This window comes from Mus pahari, chromosome 21, assembly GCF_900095145.1.
Source record: "Mus pahari chromosome 21, PAHARI_EIJ_v1.1, whole genome shotgun sequence".
NCBI classification, from domain to species: domain Eukaryota; kingdom Metazoa; phylum Chordata; class Mammalia; order Rodentia; family Muridae; genus Mus; species Mus pahari.
In genome coordinates this window covers 9,958,689-9,973,727 of record NC_034610.1, presented here as the reverse complement: position 1 = coordinate 9,973,727, position 15,039 = coordinate 9,958,689, and the positions used below count along the sequence as shown (strand labels likewise).

Here is a 15,039-nt window from a genome sequence, read left to right as displayed (position 1 = left end):
TCAGGATCCCTTAGTCTACCATATCTGGTGGCCTCTGTGCTGATGGAAAGGAGCTAGAGGGCTGGGTCTCACCCAATAGAATCTGCGAGGTACAGTAGAGGGGCAAAAAAGAGTAGGTCCACATCTTCACCTGGCATCTCAAGCCCCGGGGTACACAGGAGTACCCCAGACAAGCACATGCTCATGGAGAGGCAGAGAGGGTAAGTCCTAAAGGAAGAAGGGAACAAATTTCTAATAAAGATCACACTGAATTCCTCACAAATAGCTCTTTACTCTCAAGAGCGTATGAGGAGAGGAAGAGTGGTTCGGGTGGAATAATGGGGCAGGGGCATTGTTCAAAACACCCGTGAGCTATGTGGGTTGTTTTTTTTTTTTTTTAAAGATCTTTTAAAACTTCTGTTTAATATGCTTGTGTGTGGCTATGGGCACATAGATGCAGGAACATTAGATGACCCTGGAGCTTGAATAACAGTGTGGAGCACAGATGTGAGCACTGGGAACCAAAGCCGGTCCCTGGCAAGAGCAGTGCCTGTTATTGACCACTGATCTATCTCCCTAGCCACTCAGCATATGGTACTTTAATTAGGAGCAAAAGAAGAGAGGTCTGCCTATAGGGGGAAAGATGGCTCTGCGACTATTTTATGTTTTTACCAACCTGGTTTGGTTTACTTTTCTCAAAGCCACTGGGAAGACAACCTGAGAGAAGCCCCTGACATGAGAGAACTTTGAGGAACCACCTCTCTCCACATACAGCCGGACGCTAGACTCCAAAGACCAAGTCCTCTCTTGCTGTCAGCCGGCATGAGCCACAAAACAGGCAAGGGCAGGAAGCGGTCTTCCCAGCTTGACATGGGAGTTGAAGGCTGCCGTGCCGGAAGAGAGCCACACGGAAAGGAACGCGTGTCTGCACGGAAGAAAACTCACCCCTCAGCCTATGTCCCCTGACGCTTCACCTGCCAGGTGGCTGGCTGCTGCTGGGTTATTGTGGAAGTAAGTTTCTCCTCCTCTCAAAGAAGATCCTGCATCCTGGAGTTAATTTAGGACTTTCCTGGATTTCTCTCCTAATAAGGATAATAAGTTCCCGCTAATGAAAGCTATTAAGTGTGTGAGTGGGTGTGAGCAATACCCTCCCAAGGAGTTCGGGACTGCAGACGAGCTGACCTCTCCACGGCTCAGACAGAGGGATGCTAAGGCCCCCCCCCCCTGGTCCTTCCCGCCTTGTGCCAGCCAAGTGCAGTGGCTGCCTTGACTCTGCATGGGACCTCTTCTCTATGCCGAGCGTTGGCTCTTCTGAGTAACTTCTTCTGACCTTCAGACAGGCCAAACAATGATATCATGTCAGGTTCTCCACAGTGATGGCCGCTGGTCCTCACCAAATTACTTACAACCCCAGTCTTTGAATCAAGAACAGTAGCCACCTAAAGTATGAACTCCCACCATGAAAAAAAATCAAATGGAAGCTTCACTGGACAGTAACGTGTGCTGTTCACAGAGGGGGAGAGCCACAGAACTTAGAAGTCGTAGGGCATGGTATTAATAATACTAAGTCTTGGGTTCTTCAAGGTAGGCACTGGGAGCAGAGGACATCGTGACATTCTATAGGCTATGATAAGGCCTCATCAAATCCAGCAAGCATATTGCTTTTAAGAAGCCATATTGTCCACTGATAGAAAAAGCCTGATTCAGTCAACATGCCGGCAGAGGCTATAATCCAATACTTGTGGAGAAGAAGCAAGAGTATTCAAGGCTATCATCAGCTGCATAGGGACTTGAAGGCCAGCTGAGTCTACCTAAGCAATTGCCTTGAAAGAAAATCTGATTTAGATACCTGTGGGAAAGTAGTCTTTAGGCCAGAGAGCCTCTGGACCAGCTGAGGGGTCTCTAAGACCATAGCATCCATATGCTAAGGTCGCAGGCAGGGTGTCTATGCCAGATTCGCCTGAACCTTATCCTCTCTGTCTCAGTCCCTGACCCAAGAAGCAAGAAAGCGCACACAGAAATGATGTCCTTAAGATGATGTCACCTGAAGCTATGGAAATGGGAACCAGTAGAAATCCTTGGTTAACAAAGATACATTATGCAAAACAGAAGAAAACCAAGAAGGATGACCATTGTGTGGATACTTCATTCCTCCTTAGAATAAGGTACAAAATACTCATGAAAGGATATAGGTACAGAGACAAAATTTAGAGCTAAATGAAAGGATGGACTATCCAGAGACTACCCCATNNGGGAATCCATCCCATCATCAGCCACCAAACCNAGATACTAATGCNCATGCCAGCAAGATTCTGCTGAANGGACCCTGATATTGCGGCCTCTTGTGAGGCTATGCCAGTGCCTGGCAAACACCGAAGTGGATGCTCACAGCCAGCTATTGGATGGAACACAGGGTCCCCAATGGAGGAGCTAGAGAAAGTACCCAAGGAACTGAAAGGGGCTGCAACCCTGTAGGTGCAACAACAATATGAACTAACCAGTACCCCCTAAGCTCGTGTCTCTAGCTGCATATGTAGCAGATGGCCTAATTGGCCATCACTGGGAAGAGAGGCCCCTTGATCTTGTAAACTTTATATGACCCAGCACAGGGGAAGGCCAGGGCCAAGTAGTGGGAGTGGGTGGGTAGGGGAGCAGGGGCGGGGGGGGGTATAGGGAACTTTCGGGATACCATTTGAAATGTAAATAAAGAAAATAATATAAAAAAGAAAAAAGAAAAAAAAAAGAAATCCTTGGTTAAGATCATTAGAGCAAGAGGTGAGCTACTGCTAACCCTGCTGGGAGGAAAGTGTGACTGGTTCCCCACAGCAGGCCTAGGCCAGCTGCTCCTCTGCAGTGAGCATGTGCAGATGGTGCCATCAGTCCATAAGGAAATGAGAGTGCGTGGTCCCTCTCTCTTGTTTATAAGAATCTTTTTTTTTTTTCTTTTTAAAGTTACCTGTCTAATCAGTACAATCCAAACTATGAAGGGAATGCAGAGAATTCCTACAGGAGGACTTTCTCCCGCCCAGAAGAGACCAGACCAACCTCGCCAGGCATAGAGGTCTTTACAGCGTGGGCTGTCAGAGCCTGGAGACCCTGATGGGGGATTGGCGGCCTGCAGACACTTCAAGAAAAACCACCAGATAGAACACAGCGGAGAGCTGCTTCCATGCACGGTCCTTATGGCACCGAGTTCACCTGTGACGTCGGTGTGATGGACGCCCTTGGTCCTCAGCCACAGGTGGACCCTTGTATGCTTTGGGGGAAAGCAAATACCAGAGAAGCCCCTTCCAGCAAAAAAAAAAAAACCTTGGATTCATTGTAAGTGGAAATCTACTCTCTGTTTCCTCTCAAACAGTCCTGGCAGTTAGGTTCGCTTAGGATGCCGATGGATTTGTGTTAATTCAAGTCGACAGCCAGCTTCAAATGCAAGTTCAATGAGGAGCCCTGTCAGGGTGCCCATCCTCCACCGAGTGAAGCCTTGCAGAAACTCCCAGGAGGGTTTTGGGGGGTGGTGGTGTGGAGGCTCGCTTTAGGGACAATTTTTCCCTCTTGCCATACATGTCTGGTCATGGACTGGTGGTCATTTCCCCACTGCCAAATCTGAGTTATCTCTGAGATCACTGCCTAGCGTACCTGACTCTCACATAGGTTCCCATGTCGGCTGGAAGTCAGCTATAAGGCTTGGAGGAGCTATAAGGCACCGGGTCCACCAGACGTTCCCCCATCCCACATTACGCGCGGTCCTGAGTGGTCACCGAGCTGCCTGACCCCCAGGGATGCTGTACTCACCCTGCAGTGGCCTGTTCTTGTACAGGTCCCGGGCCTTCGCGGGGTGCGCTCGGGCCGTGTTGTCACATTTAGGTTGTTCATACCTAGGAGCAGGGTGATAAGATAGAAGAGCGGGCTTGAGAATCAGAGCTGGAGTTGTCTTCCGCTTCTCACATCTAACAAGGTACACACACACACACACACACACACATGCAAATACATGGCCCCAGAATGTTTCATAAGCTCTACTGTTATATCATAGCTCCGCGATTTAACCCCTTGGTGGCTTGAGCCAACACTCCTAGATCAACTTCTATCCACAGTCATTAGACCAAGAGGACTTGCAGCTCAGCACACATGGTCAGGCTTGCCCCTTTAATCTGGTTAAGAGAGTCTCGTCTAGTGGTTTCTAAACACCCACACCCTGACCTCCATCTTCTACTCTGTGTCGTTACGAGAAGCATAAGTGTTCTGCTCCGATGTCTCTCGGGGTGTTTGCAAATGCGTGGGAGTGAGGAGCGTGGGCATGGAATGGAGCAAGGGTTTGCTACCTGGCCGCCTTCAGAAAGGAGCCAAGGTCTCGGAAAGAACTTGGACCCCACAGTTATGTCATTCAAAGACTAAGTACTTTTCAGTACAACTAGTGGAGCTATAGAAATTTGCCCAAATGTCTAAAGAGAAAATAGAAAGGAAGAAAAAAGGAAGGAGGGTGTGTGCTATGGTTTTATCAAGTGTGGATGGCATGCCTTCTGCCTGCAGGTACTTGCTGCCTGAATGGTTCTGGTCCAAGCCCAGATGTGCCTCTGATGCTGCTCAGCAGCTCCTTGAAACTCCACTAGCCCCAGGTCCGTGTGAGTGCCGAGGTGATGTGGAGTCCTGTACTAGAGACTTCCCCCCTCTGGACATTTGCCCTCTCCCTGTGAGCTCAAGTGAACAGGTGGCCTCAGCAAGGACAAGGTGTGGAGGACAAGAGATCCCATCCCAGAGAGGTAGGGTCTTGTCCTCCCATGGGTATCCATAACAACCTATAGTGCTGACTCGTACAATCTAATGGAAGGTGTGACCCATGAGCCATCCTTCCCTTCCAACTACCAGCAGATGCCAGACTGCAACACTGACTGAGTCTCCTCCCCACAATTATAACCCCCTCTGTCCAAGCCTCATTCATTGACCCCACCTTGGAGACTCCTTCTTAGGGACTGGGGTGCTGCATATGCAGTAGGAGATGGTCAGCGGGTGCTCCCTCACGGAGCACTGTGAAGACTGAGGTAGCACTGGCTAAGAAAGGAGGACGCTAGGTTGGGGGTGATAGGAGTACGTATGAATGGAATGTTCTAGGTCCTAGGACTACAAATTTTCAGTCAGGAAATGGCAAAATTCTACAGGACAAAACTCTCCTCCTTTCTCCCTGGTCACCTCCCTTTCCACTCTCGGGAAGGGCTGTAAGGGCACACTTATTTGACTTCATTTTACCTCAGTGATTTGTTTTCCTACTATAGAAAATGAGAGAAAATGAAATTTCTCATCATGAGACATTCCTTAAACTCTTCTGAAACTGGGCATGGTGGCATGCCTGTAGTCCCAGAACTCAGGAAGTAGAGACGGGCAGGAAGTCTAGGCAGGGGTGTCATGGTTAAGCATAAAAGCTCTTGCCACAGAAATCCAACAACCCACCAATCCCCAAAATCCACTGTGGGAGGAGAAAACTGATTCCAGAAAGCTGTCTTCTGAGCTCCACATACATGATGTGGCATTCTCTCTCTCTCTCTCTCTCTCTCTCTCTCTCTCTCTCTCTCTCTCTCTCTCTCTCATGCACACATGCACACACACACACACTAATTTTTCAAAAGAGCGTTCAAGGTACCTTTGGCTATAGAGTGGGTTTGAGGCTACACACACACACACACACACACACACACACACGCACACGCACACGCACACTCACACGCACGCACACACACACACTCACACGCACGCATGCACGCACACACACATACACACAAACTCACACACACTCACACACATGCACGCACGCACGCACGCACACTCACACACACGCACACATGCATGCACGCACCCATACACACACTCACACACACACGCACGCACGCATACACACACACACTCACGCACACACACACACACACACTCACACACACACTAATTTTTCAAAAGAGAGTTCAAGGTATCTTTGGCTATAGAGTGGGTTTGAGGCTAGCCTTGGTTGCATGGGAACTTATCTCACAAAAACAAAGACAATATGATGTGCTATGAGATATGATAATAATAATAATAATAATAATAGTATGATGATGATGATGATGATAAATGACATGTGACACAGCTTTGACACCAGAGAAATCAACGCCCTCTTTCCACAAACTTCACACCTTTCTGAAACATTGCTTCCAAAATTAGAGTCCCCGATGCACCCTCCCAAACACCCAAACTACCACATCCCTCCCCAAAGCCACTAGCCTATGCTCTCTGAGAACAGAGACTCGGTGCCAGACAGCACGGAACATTCACAGCCACAGGGCAGTGGCAGTGCGGTGGGGAGACCCTTACTCTGTTGGCTTCTGCTGCCCAGGACCACATCATCAGACAAGAGTCAAAATTCCTCTGGAGACAACAGTGAATGCACTCCACCGCCTCAGGGGCCGTTACCCACTATTCCTGAGTGATGCTAAAGCTAGAAAAAAAATAAATGCGCTGGGTAGCAGAGCTTCACTCCAGTTTCCAGGCATTGCCTGAGGGTTAGGGATAAGGCAGAGCTGGCATCCATGCTGCAGTGACCTATAACCTATGTGTCTGCTCTTAACTGATGGTGTAGCACCCCAAGCCAGCCGTCCCATGATATGTGAGCCATGGTCTGTCCTACAGTGTCAGAGAGCTGAGCCTTATTCCCAGTGTTCAGTGTGGTCCACACGGTCGGAGAGCCAGGCCGTCCGCAGGCCCGACCCAACTCATTTGATCTCTGCTCTAGCTTGGGGGCTGAGCTATCTTGAGTCTTCAGTGGTGCTGAAATTTGAAGAGCACGTTTAAGTAACTGGGTTCTGCACATTTGAGAGAGCGTGGAGAAAGGCTTGCCGGTGCAGAAACGGTAACTTGGAGCGGAACTTGCGGGCTTACCAAAGTGAATTTGGCTGCAAAAGCCTTTGTTCTCTCAACAGCGCTTACTTCACAAAAGGAGGGAAAAAATAAAATAAAATAAAACAAAGACCATTGCCTGGCTGTGGCTGCCCATCAGATACCAGGCTTGCCGCCATGGAGAAGTGCAATTTCACGCCTACATGGCCACATGCACGTGGCCACTGTGCAGCAGAGCGCTGGTGTCGGAGCGGAGGCTGTCTCGAGGCAATTGGGGCCAGACTGCAGCACCAGGCAGGTGCACAAAGCCTGAGCAAGCCCTCACAGAGGTGAAAGAGAAGTCTGTTCCGCCACTAATGGAGCAGCTGGCAGTCGGCCGACACGAGGAATCCAATAGCCTTCCCCGAGCCCCTGCCACAACTGGACAGCAGCCAGGTAGAAACCTGCCACTCCTCCAGCTTCGGGGCCACCAGGCCTGGCAACGGGGCCCTGCAGGTGTGCCCCAACTCCGTGCAAGGCCATACAAAATATGGTCAGAATGTCCATCTTGATCCAGAGGGGCAGGGGAACCTGCAAGATCTACAGTCCCGACCTCCTGGCTGATCCAGGGAGAAGGTCAGCTTTGCAAGGTTGGACAGCACTGGGTGTGTGATTTTTTTGACTCAAGGCCACAACAGAAAGCACCTTATTCCTCCTATGTGGTATATAAGGACAGAGACATGGCTTATAAATGGCAAAGGGTTTGACACACTCAGCTTCCTGCTGCCAAGATCAAGGAGTCCTCCTGTGGAAGTATGAAAGCAAGCGCTGAGCTCTATCTAGGGCAAGTGCAAGCCAGGGCTTCCCTGGTAGCTCAAGCCAAGCTTGTCTTGCTCAGTGTTGCACAAAAGCTGCCAGGCGATGCCCTGTCTTCTGCTCAAGGAGCACTAAACACCACTGTGTGGCCCGCTTGCTCCCCAAGGGATTCCTGCTGTTTCACTACAATGTTACCATCCCAGAGGCCACACCCAGCTACTCTTACTCTGTGCCCCAAGTCCCTGCTCTTGCGCAATGCCCTCCAGATTAATCACCATCCAAAACATTTCCTCACGCAGGCTGAGCCGTGGACCCATTCTGTCACCATCACCCCCTTCCCTCAGGAAGCCCTGGTGTTCATCCTCCGCATTCACGGAGTCCCTGTCCTACGACACTTAGGCCTGGGACACGGAGGCCGTTCAAATCATTCCAGTGTTTACTGACAGGAAATGGAAGGAAGGGAAGCCAGGACATGTTTCTCACCACCACTGAGAAAGTGCGACAACACCAGTCAGCCCTGTCCATTCCGGGCTGTTGTGGGTGGTGTGACCATAGACCTGAGTCTGAAAGTTCTGCTCTCTGCACTGTTTTCCCTGATCCGGCTGAATGTCCCACATCCTTCAGGCCACCTCTGCCTCGTAGGGTCATCTTTCCCCTGCCTAGAAAAGCTGGTCAGGCAGGGACCAGCTGTGATCCCACCTGCACCTGCCCACCTCTGAAGGGCTCTCTATCTTGGTATCACATGTTATAGGATTGTCAAATGCTACAGGTGACATTATCTCTTTCCCTCAGAAAGCATAGTTTATTAGACTGGAGCCTGGCTCTGCCCTGGCACTTAAGGACTGGAGCCTGGCTCTGCCCTGGTACTTAAGGACTGGAGCCTGGCTCTGCCCTGGCACTTAAGGAAAGAACCCCAGTAAATGGCTCCCTTCTCTGGCTGGGCTGGTGTCAGCCTAGGAATGAGATTGCAACTGGGCATGTCCATCAGTTCCCAGGGAAGGGTACTCTTCCTGCTTAAAAGAGAAACTGCCTTGAGGCTAGAGAGATGGTTCAGCAGCCAAGAGCACTGGCTGCTCCTCCGGAGGATGTGAGTTCGCTTCCCAGCATCCACACTGATCACTTCATTCCCAAAGGATCTAAACAACCTTCTTTCTGACTTTGGTTTAGTGGATAGAAGAAAGTGTGATGCAGAGGAGGACAGCCATCTGAGCAGCCCTCGCGGTTTGGTTCAGGTTGAGCCTTTTTCTGAACCTTGGGAAGGAGCTCTCCATCAGGCAGACATGGAAACAGGAGCCTGAGGTTGTCCTGTTTGGCCCGATACCAGGGGAAAGTCTTCACAGAGGAGAGAGAATGCCTGGCTTTCTACTCAGCGACCACCTAAACTGTTCTTGGGTTCTCCGGGAATAGAATTACGCATGCTGATGTCACCATTCCGGAGCCATCTGGAGGAGTGCTGGGTTCGACTGTGTGAGGATGTTCATTAGCCAACTCAGAACACCTCCGCCAGGGCAGCTTCTCCTCTAGGATAGAAATGTGCATGGAGCCAAGCCGGCAGCTGGCAGGAGCCAACTGGTGCCCCGAGTGATGCATGCAGAGGGAGCCAGAGGCTCAAGTTTATAGGGAGATCACCCCCAAGGAAGGCTGCTCAGAAAAAGGTACAACCTGTCTACCTACACACAGGACAATGGACTACCATAGCAAAACCCAGGAATAGAGGTTCTAGCTTAGCCACACAGCTTGTGCTTGCTTCCAAACCTAAGGCTGCCCCTCCCCATGAGATTACCCCCTTCATCTCAGCTTTTCGGGTCCTCCAGTGTTTTGAAGACAGGGGTTTTGACTTATAGAATAAGCTTTAATGTCATAGCATTGTTACACTATCCAAACCAGGAACCCCAAGGACAATGGCTCCAGTAAGGGGCTAGAAAATGGCTGGGATGGGTTGGCCTTGGTCTTGACGAAGCCATTGCCATCCAAGCAATTGCGCTGTGCTTCTGCCCCTAAGATCTAGGCTGACCAGGGCCTCCCACTGAGTACCAGTTGTAACCCATGAATAACTGGGGAAATAATTTAGGCAACATTCGAATGCTCACCCAGGCACCTGGGATGGAATTAGAGAGTGAAGCTAGAAACTCTGAGAGAAAAGATGTTTGAGATGTTTGCATATTTATAAGGCTGGGGAAAAGGTCAAAGTCGTAAGGTTTTGTAAAATAGCTACTGACAGGTGTCCACCAAGCACATTCGCCTACTCAGGAACACCACCTCCCTGCTCCCTGACATACAACACATGTACTAGCTCCTGCTGGCATTCAGGGACAACATATTTGTATGTTCAAACTGATAGAAAACATAAGCAAACCCTGAATAACATTGATCACTCTTGCCTTACAGATTCTCTCTCTCTCCTCTCTCCTCTTTCCTCTCTTCTTTCTCTCTCTCTCTCTCTCTCTCTCTCTCTCTCTCTCTCTCTCTCTCTCTCTCTCCCCTCTCTCTCTTTCCCTCCATCCTTCCTTCCCTCCTCACCCCTCCCTCTTTTAAATATACATTGATGTTTTGTCTGTATGAGGATACCAGATACCCTGGAACTAGAGTTACAGATAATTGTAATCTGTCATGTGGGTGCTGGAAATTGAAGTTACGTCCTCTCTCTGGAAGTCCAGCCAGTGCTCTTAATCGCTGAGCCATCTCTCCAGTACTCACACATGCCTCTCTTTAAATGTTAATTTCAAGATACAAATATTTACATTCTATAGAAAGCTATTTGAGGCATCTGGCTTCCTTGGATTCTTAAATATTTAACCTCTCTGTCCAAAGCCAGCAGTGAGAAGGGGTCCAAATGTTCTTCCCTGGAGTTGACCCTTCTCTGCTTCATACGTGATGGCCTATGACTGCTAACAAGAAGCTTTCCCTCCCGTGGCCAGAACAACTCTTCTTAAGCAGCAGGAACACAGAGAACAGAGGACAGAGTTCCCGTGTGACAGTCACGCTCAGACTGTGACACAGAGTTTAACAAGAGCTGAGCCCACAGGAGAAAGAACCTTGGGGGCAGGTTCCACTTTGCTGGCTCCATATCTCTCCTCCAGCTCCCAAGGGGATGCAGTTTACCTTGTGGAGGTCCCAGGAATGGGCCGCCCAGTGTCCACTAGCACACACCAGCAGTATCCGGTGGACGGATGGCATTGCACTGGCTTGTAGAGGCCGCCATGTGCACACTCGGGGATCACTACATTGTCATTCTTGGGCTGCTTGGCTTCCTCAAGAGCCGACTGGTGCTCCTGATCACAGGAGGATGCTGCAGGGGTAGGAAGAAACAGGCAGTGAGCAGACACACGGAGCCAGCATTGGAGTCCAGTGACTAGTCGCAGCTAAATGATGCTGTGTGCTGTCCCGGCACGGCAGTGGGAACCCGGCCTAAGAACAGTCAGGTGATCCCCTCCTCAGCATCCCTGCTGTGAGGCTGGGATGTTTTATGCGACAGGACAAGAATATGTTATTCTTTTCATGTGATCATACTATGTGCCCTTTGCCCACGATCCCTGAGAAACACTTGTTATTGAGAAACATGGGCTTTCCCGCATGGACTATGCAGTACAGAGCACAAAGGTCATATCCTCTCAGGCTAGAAATTTGGTTTCTTCTTTGTGTCTAACCACCACTAGTTTATATCCAAGTGACATCTGCCAAAAGACAGATAAACTGGTACACATACATACACACACACACATACAGAGAGAGAGGAGAGAGAGAGAGAGAGAGAGAGAGAGAGAGAGAGAGAGAGAGAGAGAGAGAGAGAGACCAACAACCCTAGATTGGTCACCTATAGTCTGACTCAGACAGAAGACTGGAGTCCAGTCAAGCCAAGTAAACCACACCCAAGAGAAAATCTCTACAACTTGGCAAGTAAGAAGTGATGATTGAGTATAAGCTTGCTCTGAAGGTTCTGCCTACAGTCACAAGGGGCTCATGAGCACTGTGATGTCGGGGGAAGATTCGAGGGAGCTGATAGGAAAGGATTTGTGCCTCGCTCAGTGCTGCCCTAGCTGCAGCAGCGGGTAAAGGCCCAGGTGATGCTCTAAAGACCAGGAGATTGCAGATGCAAACTGGATGTCTGTTTTGTAAATGTCTGCTGTCACTTTCCCCATTGCTCCAGTGCTGAAAGAAGACTTGGCATTCACTACATGCACATTAATGTCTCTAGACGCAATAAATGATAGTAAGAAAGCTGCATCGACGTCAGCTTGCTTGGTGATTCTGAGGACAATACTGTCTGTGTTTCTATGATCTATCTGTGAACTGACTACACCATCAAATGCAGTTTCTATATGAAAGCCTGTGTGTGACTAACTATAACTAATGTAGCTTGTTGATACCCCCCTATGATGTTATTCAGAAGGACTACTGAATGAGGAAGAAAGAAGCTAAACTAAACGTCTGTCCAGACAGACACCATGGAGGATCCACTCAGCATGTGGGGATTGTCCAACTCTCATAACTAAAAGCAAGAGAAAAAGAAACTAAGAAACTGGGCCTTGGCTGTAATATAATCTGCACTTTCCATGTACATTCCTTGAGCAACAAACATATGCAGATAACAAATGAAATACACCTTGGATTGCTGGATATTTGACAAAGTTTTTACCCAACTATCACCAGAAGGCTGGCATGAAACATAAAGCAACCATCACTGGCCTTTCTCCCCAAATCTATTACAGCTATGATAGCCATTCAGGGAAGCCGGGCAACACAAGGGTTCGGGCAACTCTGTGAAGAGAGTCGACACTTCTCTGTGGAACTGTTTGGCCATCAGTCTGCAAGGAAATGGAAGACTGTGGGAGCAGCAACCAGGCTGCACAAGGCAGTGCCTCGGTGTAGCCCTCCTCGCATTACCTAAGGCTTGCCTGGCACTTTTACAAAATCTCATTAGGTCATAGAATGGACAGTGTGATTATCTGGCCACAAAATATGTTTGGTGCTCCATTCCAAGGACATACTGTATCTACTGGAAGGGGAATGGAAAACTTTTGAAATGTCCCTATGAGAAAGTTTATGTCATATTTGAAAGTTCCTCAGAAGCAACATGAAATTGATGAAATTAAAGCAAACTCTAAAATTTGTTGTACACATTGTAAAATATCAAAGCCACTCTGCATTGGCAGATGAAATCCCGTTTCTCTGAATGTCAGGGTAGGGGCGATGTCTGGCTCAGCCTCAACAATCTGCTTGCATTTGGGAATTCAAAGCTACTGGAAAGATGGAATCACATTCTGTTGTAGGGTAAGCCACAGTGAAGGCAGAAGGTGTTCTAGTAAGTGAGTAATGCCTTCAGGAATAGAAGGCAAAGCAAAAAGACAAATTATACTGTAGTCACGTCCCCTCCCTAGCTCCTCCCAGGTCCCGTCCATTGCGGAGATCTGCACAGGCCACTCTGGAGTTCCTGGAAGACAGAAATTTCACTGTAGAGTCAGCTCAACGTTAAATGTAACATTCATTACGCTCACCTTGATCCACGGCTACCTAGTCCTGGATGGTCTGCTTCCTATCTGCTTTTATCTTTTTATTTATTTCTAAGTTGAGTCTGGAGAAGAAATCGAGTATGGCTGGTTTTCAAAGTGAAAAGGCAGATTTTCATTTTACTACTTAACTCGATTAATTCTTCCAAAAATTTGACTCAGCACAAAAGGAGATGGATGGGGAAAGCATGAAGAGGAATCCAAGCTTGGATTTACCTGGCTGTGAGACTTCCTGCTCCTAATATAAAGAGTAGGTGTGTATGTGTGTGTGCGTGTGTGTGTATGTGTGTGTGTGTATGTCTGTGTATCTGTGTGTGTGCACACACATGTACATGTGTGCTTGTGTGTGTATCTGTTGTGTGCACACATATTTATGTGCACCTGTCTGAGTGTGTGTCTATGTTTGTGCATGTGCGTGTGTGCCTGTGTGTGTTTGTGTGTATATGCCTGTGCATGTGTGCCTCTGTGCCTCTGTGTGTGAGTACACATATGTGTGTATGTGTATGTCTCCAAGCCACATATCAAAACCTTCATCTCTAAGGTGATGGAATGGGATCTTTGGGGTGACTGGTCATAGGGTAGAGCTCAGATCTGGTCTGAGGGGACTCCTCTGCCTCTTCCAGCATGTTAAAACACTTCAAGAAGGTGCTTTCTCCGGAAGACAAATGTGCCTGTACCTTGAAGCTGGATTTCTGGACTTCCCAGACTGTAGAAAACAGCCTTGGGTTATTTCTAACGGACTTCTTCCATGTAGCTTTGTTACATCAGACCAAGACACAGCAGACTTCCCTCAGTACCTCATGAAAGGAGCAGCCAGTGGAACCACCTGTGTGTCTTAGGAAAGGGTTCACTGTCTCCCAAACCCAGAGAGGCTGGTTAGCACATCACAGCTAACATGCAAGAGCCCTGTCAGAGGTCATCAGGGCAGGCTCACCCAGCCGCTCTAGGGCAGTCAGTCTTCTGACAAGGCTGAGGTGACGTGCTTTTGTTAAGGTGAATAACTTCATTAACTTAAATGGCAAAACTCTTAGGAAACTGGAAATATGAAAAGATGTGTCTGAGGGGAAGGGCATGTCCTTTCAGTGTCCACAATTGAAATCATGTGGGAATGGCCTTCCTTTATTTAGCATTTTATGAGAAGTGGCAGGCAAGGCAACAGAGTCACAAAGAAAAAGTAATAAAGACTTCAATGAAAGAAACAAAAATGTCTTTAAACATACATAACAGTGTTGCATATATAAAATATCCTAAGGCATCCATAAGGGGAAAAGCTGCCAATGAATGTACAAAATTATTTATATTTTATATACTGTGAATAAATGATTGCAAAAATAAAGAAAATTAAAAGTCATCCGTAACAGCATCAAAACTAAAACACTTTAAAATAAATTCATAGTGAGGGGTACAAGATATTTAAAATGCCATTAGCAAAAACAAAATTTAACTGACTCAGTGGAGAGTACAGAATGTAGGTGGGTAGCAAGATGTCATAAACATTAACATTTATAACTTTACAAAGTCAAGTTCTCTACATTAATTAGTGGATGTAACATACTTCTTATTGAAATCCAGACTTCAATGGAAACTAACATGTGGATTCCAAAATGAACATGGGAACTCCAAAGATTAAATAATATCTGAAGCATTGCTCCAAGGTTTCAGGGCTCATTATGCCATGTTTGAAAAGGAGATATTAGGCCACTAATCCAGACAGTGGATGTGACAGCTAAGTAGAGAAGTGAAGAAGGTGGCCACTGCCCACCAGCGCTGGTACTGACAAGGGACGAGAGTTACTAAGAGGGAAGCATAACGTTCCCCAAGAAACGACAGTAGAATGTCAGGACTGTGTGCCAATGAAAGAATATAGAGCCTCTCAGCACAGTGTGAGACATGCATA

The 15,039-nt window shown here is 48.0% G+C and overlaps 1 protein-coding gene across 2 annotated transcripts in view; it reads right to left on the bottom strand.

Moving 5' to 3' along the window:
* The window catches only part of Smoc2 (SPARC related modular calcium binding 2), a 128,479-nt gene that overhangs the window by 24,842 nt on the left and 88,598 nt on the right, over positions 1 to 15,039 (bottom strand). For both annotated transcript variants that reach the window (XM_021221046.1, XM_029533163.1), the window contains exons 8-9: positions 10,738 to 10,924; positions 3,772 to 3,854 (exon numbers count right to left, since the gene is read on the bottom strand). In XM_021221046.1, coding sequence (XP_021076705.1) covers positions 3,772 to 3,854; positions 10,738 to 10,924 — 270 coding nt within the window. The remainder of the gene's footprint in view (positions 1 to 3,771; positions 3,855 to 10,737; positions 10,925 to 15,039) is intronic.